Raw genomic sequence first — 10,331 nt, 5'->3', positions numbered from 1 at the left:
CTCCCTGCCCCGGGGGACCGGCGGGGGCGGTCCGGACGCTGAGGCTGCGACCCTGCAGCCCCTGCAGCCCCCGCACCGCGGGCCGCGCCTCGAACCCGCCTGCGGGGGAAGCACGGTCAGGGCGGGCGGGGGGCGCGGGGGGCACCGGGGGCCGAGCATCCTGAGCCTCACCGTTCTCCGGGGCGGCGGCGGAGCCCGAGGGGTCGGGGTCGCTGCGGGGGTCGGCGCGGGGCTCGGAGGCGGCCAGGCGGAACAGCCAGTGCCCCGCGGCGGCGGCGGAGCCTGCGGGCAGCGGCGGCCGTGGGCCGGGGGCAGCGATCGGGGGGTCCCGCCGGGTCCCAGAGCGGGGAGCGGGGACGATGGGCCGGGGTTGCGCACGGGCGGGTCGGGGGTGTGCACACGCACGTACATGTAAGGGGTGAGCACACCCGCAGGGATGGGGCGGCAGGTCTGTGTGCACATCTGTGCAGGGGTCACGGGCAGGCGTGCGCACAGGTGTGGGTCACACGTAGGGCTGTGTGCACAACTGCAGGGGGGTGTGACCACACGGCTGTGCCCCGCGAGCCAGGGGCAGTGTTGGGGTGCTCTGGGCAGGGATTTGGGGCTCACTCGAGTCAGGGTGTGCAGGGACTTGGGGCTCACCCGTGCCGGGGCCGGCGGCGTGGCGGCGCTGGTAGAACAGGATGTAGGCGCTGCGGGTGCTCACCTCGGCCTCACGCACCCCCTCCACCCGGCTGTCGTCGTAGCTGTACCAGCGCCCGTCCAGGGCGTTGCAGCAGAACGCTGGGGACGAGGGGTGGGGGTGAGGGGCGACGGGGGTCTGTCTCTTCCTCTGCCATTCCCCGCAGCACCCCAGCCACACCCCTAAACCCCACGCTGTGCCCCACAGCACAGCCCTTGAGATGCCCTTGCACGCCGCGCCTCGCCCCGTGGCACAGCGCAGTGTATGCCCCATGCCCCAGCCCCCGGCACCCCCACGGCACCCCCTGTCCCCAGTGTCCCCTCTCACCGGTGTAGTGGCCGCCCTGCATGCTGCCGTGGTGGTTGCAGACCGCGTACAGGTCGTACAGGTGGTCGCGGGGGCAGCCCGGGGGCAGGCGCAGGGGGGGCTGCCAGGGTGCCCAGTGCCCCAGGAGCTGCCCCCCGGGCTGGCCCCGCTGTGCCACGTGCGGGGCCATGTCCAGCCCCCGCAGCGGGAACCTCACCAGCGTGGTCAGCTTGTGCCGCTGCTCGGCCACCTGCCGGAAGCGCTTCAGGTGGATGATGAGGATGTCGGGCAGCGTCCACAGGCTGAGCTTCACCGTGCCCTGCTGGGGCACCTTGCAGTGCGGGCAGCGCCAGGCATCGTCCGGAGCCAGCTGGGGACACCATGTCATGGCCACCTTCGTCCCTGTCCGCCCCCTGCCACCTCCACAGCCACCCCCAGCACCGGAAGCACCAACAGCCGCTGTGCCAGGGGAGGGCTGGGTCCCCCATGGCGGGGGCTGTGCCAGGGTGGGCAGTGCCCGGGGGTGCCCGTACCTGCTCCTCCTTGGTGTAGAGCTGGAAGCATTCATCCAAAGTGCAGCTGTGCTGCTGCCCGTGCGCCTGCTGCTGCCGCCACACGCTCTCCGCATCCTGCACCACCTCCTCCTGGAGGCTGCCGAACAGCCTGGGGGGGACGCGTCACCAGGGAGGGTGACCCGAGTGCCGGGGTGTCCCCCCAGCCCGGGCACAGGGGACTCACCGCTCTTTGGTGCTCATGTCCCACTCCACCGTCAGCTTCACGTGGGGAGGGCCCCCGGCCCCGCTCAGCTGCAGGGCCCTGAGGGGAGCACAGGGTGAGACACCCCCAAAACCCCCTGTCCCCGTGGGGACACCTCCTTGCCAGCCCGTGGTGGCAGGCAGGGACAGCCACCACCTCCCCATACACCACCCACAGTGGGGACGCCGGGGGGAGTGCTGGGGCCCCAGTGCTGGGGGAGCAAGGAGACCACCACTGTGGCTATCCGTGGTGTCACCACTGGCCACCCATACTGACACTGGCCAGCCACAGGAACACCTTTGGCCACCCATGGTGACAGCCACACACAGGGACACCACGACCACCAACAGGGACACTGTGCCCACTCATGGTGATGCCACTGGCCACCCCTAGGGATTGAGGGGACGTCCTGGGGACAGTCCTGTCCCTGCAGCCCCTTACCTGTCGATGGCAGGGTGGCAGAGAGGACGGGGATCCTGAGGGGACAGGTAGGTGCAGGGGGCCGCGCCCCCGGCCAGGCGGATCCGGAAAAGGGCTCCTGTGCCCTGTGAGGGGAGAGGGGACTGTGGGGCCACTGGGGGACAGGGACCCCCTGCCCTGCAGCAGCACCTGGGTGAGCCCAGCTTTGGGACACGGGGCAAAATAAGCCCCACAAATCTGATGGCTTTGGTCCCCATGGCTGGGCTGGCAGGGGACACCTGTGGGGACAGGTATGTGGGGCTGGGAGATGACCTGTCCCCATGGCTGTGCTGCAGCTGGAGGGCAAAGGGGCAGCACAGGGACACCAGCGCCTGTAGGATGGTGGCACCTGGGGGCTGGGGAGGGCAGCTGGGCTGGGGTGGCCCTGCCATGGAGGCTGGGTGGCACTGGGGCCACCCATGGTGATGCTGTAGCCACACGTGGTGACACCACTGGCCACCTGTAGTGACCACAAAGACAACCCCCAGGGGACACCACAGCAACCCACAGGTACAGCAAGGCACCCACAGTGACCACCAGCCACCAGTGTCCACAGCACAACCACTCCTAGGGCCACCACAGCCACCCACGGTGACACCCCTGGTATCCCTGCAGCCAAGCACAGCTCTACCATGGTCACCCATAGTGTCACCACAGCCTGTGATGGTGCTGCCACAGGCACGCACAGCTGCAGCATGGCCACCCATGGAGACCCCACAGCCACCCAAATCTCCATCATGGCCACCCACAGCTCCATCCCCACCATGACCATGGTCTCAGCAGATGCCAGCAGCTGCGTGTGCACTGGGAGAGGACAGGATTGTTCCCTGAGCTCACCTGTGGCCGCACCTCTCCCCGCAGAACCCCCCTCATCTGGGCCAGAATGCTCTGCTGGAGCTGCTCCCAGGAGACGCCGCGCTCCTCCCGCAGCACCAGCGGTGGCCCAAACCTGGGGACAGGCAGCGGGGACACGTGGCTGGGTGTCACACGGGCGGTGAGTGGGCAGGGCAGGGTGACAGGCAGGTGACAGGTACCTGGCTAGCTGCGGCCCCGTGCCCACCGTGTTGCAGAGCAGCAGCAGGATGCGGCCGCCGGGCACGCGGTGCAGGCAGTCGGAGGAGCGCGCAGTGCTGGGCAGCAGGCGCGGCCCCTCCGGCCGCGGCACCGAGGGGGACGTGGGGAGGCTGCGGGGACACCCTGCGGGGTGGGAAAATGAGAGGCTCTCATTAGCACTGGGTTAATTAGTGCCGTGGCTCTGCCCACCAGCACCCTTCCCACCAATCACAGGGCAGCACGCCTGCTCCCACCAATCCCAGTGAGGGATCCACTGCCTTCCACCAATCACAGTGAAGGATCTACTGCCTCCCGCCAATCCCAGTGAGGGATTCACTGCTTCCCGCCAATCCCAGTGAGGGATCCACTGCCTTCCACCAATCCCAGTGAGGGATCCACTGCCTCCTGCCAACCATCGTGAGGAATCCACTGCCTTCCACCAACCATCGTGAGGAATCCACTGCCTTCCACCAATCACAGCGAGGGATCTACTGCCTCCCGCCAATCCCAGTGAGGGATCCACTGCCTTCCACCAATCACAGTGAAGGATCTACTGCCTCCCGCCAATCCCAGTGAGGGATTCACTGCTTCCCGCCAATCCCAGTGAGGGATCCACTGCCTCCCGCCAACCATTGTGAGGAATCCACTGCCTCCCACCAATCCCAGTGAGGGATCCACGGCCTTGCGCCAATCCCAGTGAGGGATCCACTGCCTTCCACCAATCACAGCAAGGGATCTACTGCCTCCCGCCAATCCCAGTGAGGGACCCACTGCCTCCCGCCAACCATCGTGAGGGATCCACTGGATTCCACCAATCACAGCGAGGGATCCACTGCTTCCCGCCAATCCCAGTGAGGGATCCACTGCCTTCCACCAATCACAGCGAGGGATCCACTGCCTCCCGCCAATCCCAGTGAGGGATCCACGGCCTTGCGCCAATCCCGGGGCCGTTCCCTCTCCCCCGCCCAGCACCAATCCCAGCGCAGCCCAGGCGCTCGCAGCCAATCAGCGCGGGCGGGCTGGCAGCCGCAGCCAATCAGCGCGGGCGGGCTGGCAGCCGCAGCCAATCAGCGCGGGCGGGGGCGGTACCTGCGCGGCGGGCGGGGGGCGGCTGGAAGGCGTAGACGGGCCCGGCCTCCCCGGCCGCCCCCAGCGCTTCGGGGTCGGAGAGCGAGCGCAGGAAGCCCCGCGGGGACACCTCGGCCAGGATCACCTGCGGGACATCCCCGGCACCCTCAGCATCCCGCGGGCGCCTCCCGCGTTCCCCGCCCGCCGTGCCGCCGTTACCTGCTCCGGGGGGATGCGGCCCTCCCGCGCCACCATCTCCCGCAGGTCGGCCACGGTGCCCAGCAGCGGCACGGCCAGGCCCACCCGCACGAAGCGCCAGCGCTCGCACTGCAGCACCAGCGTGACGTTCAGAGCCCTGGGGACAGCACGGGGACACCGCTCAGCCGCGGGAGGCACCGCCGGTGGATCCGTGTGCCGGCGCGGCAGCCCCGGGATGGCAAACACCTGATGGACACAGCTCCTGCGGCTGTCGCCTGTCCCCAGTGCTGCCGCCACCTCCCGTGTTCATTATTTACCCCAAAATACGTAGATTGCTCTGGTTGGAGCTGCCGTCCCGCCGGGGGTGGATGTGGGGCTCACCTGGTCTGGCGCAGCGGGATGGGCAGGGAGATGCACAGGAAGGGGTCGAAGGTGTTGCTCTGCTTCAGGCAGTGAGAACACGTCAGGGAGGACCTGGGAAACGGATGGGGAGCGTCATCGGAGCGGGCACGGCCCCCCGAGTGCCCATCCTGGGGCTGCAGCGCCTTGGCACTGGTGCAGCATCCCGGGTGCCACATCCTGGGTACCACTCCCTGGGTACTGCATCCCACAGCATCCCACGGGATCTGCACGACCTCCTGGCAGAGTGGGCCCCCCCCGGCTGTTCCTGCCTGTCCCTGCCTGCCCAGCCCGAGGGTCTGTTCACTCTGAGCCCAAACAGGGCCTCCCGCAGTGCCGGGGAAGCCGGAGTGAAATCTCAGGACTGGGAATCTCCCACTCTCATTCCTCATGGTGGCCTCCAAACTCTCCCAAGTCCTGCTCCCCCTCCCAAGGGCTGGCAGAGCCTGAGGCAGCTCCTGGAGGTTTTGAGGTGACCCCAGCCCGCCTGGGTGGGGTTAAGCAGGGACAACGCCCCGGGGTGCTGGGGGGGAACAGGACCCCCCTGAGCAGCAGGGCCATGGCTGGCCTGCAGGAGGAGCAGAGAAGGACGGCAGGAGGATATCTGCCTGTGAGTGACCCCAGGGTGGCCCTGGGCAGGCACTGCTGGTCCCCTGCCCAACCTGGCACCAACAGCCACCTGCTGCTGATTCTTCTTAATTCTGGGGGGGTTTAAATTTCTTCCCCCCCCCCCCCCCCGCCCTCTTGGGCAACAAAAAATGGAAAAAATAAATTAAAATCCAAGACAAAATCCTGAGTCCTTGTTATTTGTCACCTTGAAGAGCCACTGAGCTCCCTGGGAAGCAGTCACACAAATTAATAAATCCTTTAGCACAGAGACGGCTCTGGCACATGGAACAGGGATAATTAAAGTGCCTTTTTTCATATATAGGGTGAGGGATTGAGAGAGGAGGGAGGGCTTGTGATGCCAGATGCATCCCCTGCTGCCTGCAGTGCCATGGCTTGGGAACAGGGTGGCCTGAGCGTCCCATGAGTCCCAGCCAGATGAATATGTGGGGTGTCCCAAACAGGGGCACCCTCGTGCTGGACTGCTGGGACAGTCCCGCGCCCTGTGACAGAACCACAGGTGGTTTGGGTTGTGAGGGACCTTCAAAGACCACCCTGTCCAGCGCCCCTGCCATGGCAGGGACACTGCCACTGGACCAGACCACTCCAAGCCCTGTCCACCCTGGCCTTGGACACTCTGAAGTGCTTGTAGAGGAAGGAGTGAAGGCTCACAGTGCCCACGCAGGGCTCACAGAAGGGCAAAGCCTCTGCCGGGCAGGATCCATCCCCCCACTCACCTATACTGGGCCTGGAAGTGGCTCTGCACAAAGCTCTGCCCACGGGGGTGCTGGGTGCCTGGGGGGGACCTGCTGGCACCGCTGCTCCCATCCTTGCCAGGCTGTAGGGGCAAGAGACAAGTGGTGAGTGAGGTGACCAGGTGAGGGACGTGTCCTTCAGTGGGCCAGGGACACGTCCTAGTGAGCCAAGCCCAGCTTTGGTGTCCCCATGGCATGAGCATGGGCTGAAGGTGATGCCAAAGAGCCCCTGGCACATGCCTGCCTGGCACTGCTGTGCCTCCAGTCTGCCCACACACCTTCTCCAGGGGAACCTTTGGGCTATAACCCATTCCCCAGCCAGCCTGGGGCACGAAGGGTTAATGAAGGGTCTGCAGTGGTGAGACCCCCTCCAAGGCAGCCCCAGTGTCCAGAGCTCCGGGACACCAAGGAACAGGAGCTGGGAATGCATTCAAGCCTGGAGAAATGCTCCAGGAGGGGATCCTGGGTGAGGCGGCTCAGTGGCCATGGCAGCATCCCGGTGGGGGGAAGCTGGTCCCCCCCACGTCCCCCCGAGGAGCCCCAGTGCCCACGGGCGCATCCTGGGTCAACAGCCCCGGCAGGCGGGTGCCCACCTCACCCTGGCTCCCACTGTGCCAAGCAAACATCCATCGGCACCGGAGCTGAGCGTGGGTGGGTGAGATGGTGGGACACTGCAGGGAGCAGGAGTCCGTGTGTCCATGTGTGTGTCTGTGTGTCCGTGTGTCTGGGATGAGCTCCCGGAGCGGACGTGCACATTCCTGTGCGTGTCCCCGCCCCAGGGAAACACGGCTGGGTGCGAATTCACCGCGCCCAGGAGGTGTGAACAGCCCCGGCCAGCGCGGTGCCCTCCCGGGCAGGTGGTGCCCAGACCCGGCCGTGTCCCTGCGTGTTCCCCCAGCATCTGCACCGGCAGCAGGCCCGGGCACAGCTCCCGCTGCCCCGAGCCCCAGCGCAGCTCCCAGCGCGGCACCTGCACATCGAATCCGGGCATAGCACCCGGCAAACCCGGGCACAGCACCCGGCACAGTGAGCCCAGCCGAGGCAGCCAGCCCCACAGCCCGGCCCTGGCACGGTGCCTCGCTGACAGGTGAGATGTGCCCCAGGGACCCCAAGAGCAGCCAGGTCTCCTGCTCCAGTCCTTTGGGAACAGGGACACTGGGATGTGACTGTGTGACACAGCCAAACCTGCCCGGTTAGGGGACATCTCCCTGCCTGCCCGCTGCCCTGGGACCTGCCACGAGCCCCCGTGCCCATGCTGGGGACAGGAGCTTCACCCCTGGAGCCTGATGGCAGAAGAGATGCTGCAGAAAGGAGTGTCAGTGAGCTGTTTTGAGGTGAGACAGTGAGTTTCTGGTGTCTCGATGAGTAAGATTGAAAATCACTGAGGATTTTGGCCGGGAGGTGGATTTTCCTCAATGCCATCTGCTGGCACCAGGTCCTGCTGAGCCTGACGTGTCCTTACGGTCTGCCTGGCACTGGGGTCCATCTGGTGTGGCTGAGAGGGGACCTGGATGGTATCTGTGCCCTATAGGGCCCCCAAAATTCCCCAAAAATCCAAGGGGATGCTTCCTTCTCAAGCCCTCCTGGCAGCCAAGTCTCGGTCCCCACTTTGGTGGCCCCACAGCCCATTGGGTGCCACAGCAAGCACCTCGTGGGCACCCATCCCGCAGCCAGGAGGGAATTCCCACCCCTCCTGCCCAGCTCCAGCCTCCTCCTTTTCTGCTTCCCACACCTGAGCTGCCCAGTCCCTGAGCCTTGGCACGGGCTTGACCAGGAGCATCATCAGAGTGGGACAGCACACAGAACGGGGACAGCACAGTGCTGAGCCGGGTGTCACCACTAAAGAGGGGACAGCAAACAGCCGGGCTGAGCCCACGAGCCAAATGCCAACAGCTCAAATCCATCCCCTGCAACAGGCAGCGCCCGGCGGGCAGCAGCGGGCGGGGAGGGAGCGGGGAAGGAGCGGGGAGGGAGCGGGCAGGAGGAGGCAGGAGGAGGCAGGAGGAGGCAGGAGGAGGCAGGGAGGGCCGGGGCCAGGGCAATGCCTGAGAGCAGATGGATTGAAGAAGACTTAATTACTCATTTTGCCAACAGCAAAGCCGCCGAGCTGTAATTACAGCGAGCTTAGCTGGAGGCAGGGAGGGACGGGGGGGCTGCGTCTCCTCCTCACCAAGGACCAGGATGCCCCCCAGAGCCGGGATGCTCGGCTGGATGGGCTCCTGCCGACAGCCCTCACTCTCCCAGCACTCCACCCCCTGCCCAGCCCCGCAGCACTCGGCTCCCACCATCCTTTCACCCGCGCACCGACCAAACCACGGCATCCCCATCCCCACCGGGGCGGGGCCAACTCCATCCCACCGCCTCGCAGCGCATCCCGGTGTCCCTGCTCCCAGACCTGGCCCGAACGCCTCCCCGCGAGCCAGGGCGTGCGGCCACCCCGCGGGGCCACCCACCTGCGGGGGCCACCCACCTGCGGGGGGCCGCGGCTCTGCTGGGCGGGGGAGGCGGCGCCCAGGTCCTCGTGCATTCGGTCCAGCAGCCAGAGCAGGAACTCGAGCGCGTCGTGCTGAGCGTTGCCCCGGAACTGCGAGCTGTGCTTGGAGACGATGTTCTGCAAGACACGGGCGCGGCGGGCGCTGATGAACGGGTTCTTCCTCAGCACCCACCCCAAACCCATCCCTGCAACAGCCTCTGCTCTCGTCCTGCCTCTGCAGGGACATCGTGGCCACCCCGGGGCCAGCAGAGCAGTGGGGACACCAAGCACACGCAGCTGAGACAGAGGCTCTGTGGTGTCCCAGCTTCCAGCGGCCGGGATGAGGCCAAGAGGGAACACAGGGCACACCACAACCAAGTCCAGATGGGCAAGTTCAGCCACGGGGACCCACAGGTCCCACCTGCCCCGTGCACTCCGATGGCATCAACTCAATGTAACCCATCCCAGGGCAGGGCTCGGCTTCCCGGGAGCTGCCCCGGGCACTTTGCAAAGTTCAATGGCAGCAGCAGCAGTTTATTGGCCGCACCGGCTCCCCGAGGAAATGTCACTCGGACAGGGGACACGTGTCCCTGAGCGTGGGGAGCTACGATGCCAGGCTGGACATGCTGTGCTGCCCGTGACGCCCTGTCCTTGTCCCCAGCCAAGCTCAGGCCCCAGCACGCTGGTGTGTGCCTGGCAGAGGTGTGACACACGCTCAGTGACAGAGCCTGAGGCCACTGAATTGGGCTCCCGGGACAATATCCTGCCTTACCTACGGTCACAGCCAGCACTTGCTCACCCCTCAGGGCTCTGTGGCATGGCCAGCGCTGGGAACTCACCCACCCGCTGGAGCTCAGGTGACAGAAACCAGGCCAGAGGGAGGTGACAGCAGCAGGGCTGGGGATGTCTGGCAGGGCAGGGTCCATGGGGAGGATGAGGCAGGGGATTGGGTGATGTGAGCGGGGGCTGCTGGTGAGTGCTGGCACTAGGGCATGTGGGGAGTGGGGGGATGCTGGTGGGAGCTGGGAAGGGTGGTAAGAGTAGGGGGATGCTAGGAGCAGGAGATGCTGGTGGGTGCTGCGAGCTGGGAAGGGTGTCAGCGGGTTCCGGGGGAGCTGGAGGGAGCTGCGAGCCGGGTGTGCCGGGTGGTGGGTGCTGCGTGCCGGCTGTGCCGCTGCGAGCCGAGGATGCCGCTGGGGGCCGGGGTCAGCCGGGGCCGCGCGGGGGCCGCGGGGCGGGGCCGCTCGGTACCTTGAACTCCGCGGAGAGCTGCGGGGTGTAGTCGCGGGTCCAGAGCGCGCGGACCAGGGCCGCCAGCCGGTGCGTGACCTCGCCGCGGGCGCCGCGGGCGCGGTACCGGCCCAGCGCCAGGCGCTCGGCCAGCGGCGCCGTGTTGCTCAGGCACTGCACCACGGCGTTCATGAAGCAGGTGTTGCCGTGGTTCCGCAGCCCCTGCGCGCCCGGCGGCCGCTCCCCGCCGCCCGCTCCCGCATCGCCCCCCGCACCGCCCCCCGCCGCCGGGGCCGGGGTCGCCCCGCCGAGCCGCCGCCGCGACTCCCCCCGGAACCCGCCCTCG

General features: G+C 67.0%; 1 protein-coding gene across 1 annotated transcript; it reads right to left on the bottom strand.

Moving 5' to 3' along the window:
* Positions 1–6: 6 nt before the first annotated feature.
* On the bottom strand, positions 7–10,315 carry USP43 (ubiquitin specific peptidase 43; the record flags this gene model as incomplete). Its single annotated transcript, XM_042019960.1, has 14 exons — positions 7–282; positions 643–783; positions 1,010–1,358; positions 1,522–1,651; positions 1,727–1,804; positions 2,186–2,289; positions 3,041–3,152; positions 3,238–3,400; positions 4,346–4,469; positions 4,544–4,679; positions 4,904–4,996; positions 6,265–6,365; positions 8,753–8,893; positions 10,007–10,315. Coding segments are annotated over 14 exons (2,257 nt in total), but the record flags the coding sequence as incomplete, so codon positions are not given.
* Positions 10,316–10,331: the final 16 nt, after the last annotated feature.

This window comes from Corvus kubaryi, unplaced genomic scaffold, assembly GCF_017639235.1.
Source record: "Corvus kubaryi isolate FWS band 111438036 unplaced genomic scaffold, C.kubaryi_AGA036_p1.0 36564, whole genome shotgun sequence".
Classification (NCBI taxonomy): domain Eukaryota; kingdom Metazoa; phylum Chordata; class Aves; order Passeriformes; family Corvidae; genus Corvus; species Corvus kubaryi.
This window is presented reverse-complemented; position numbering and strand designations above follow the sequence as displayed.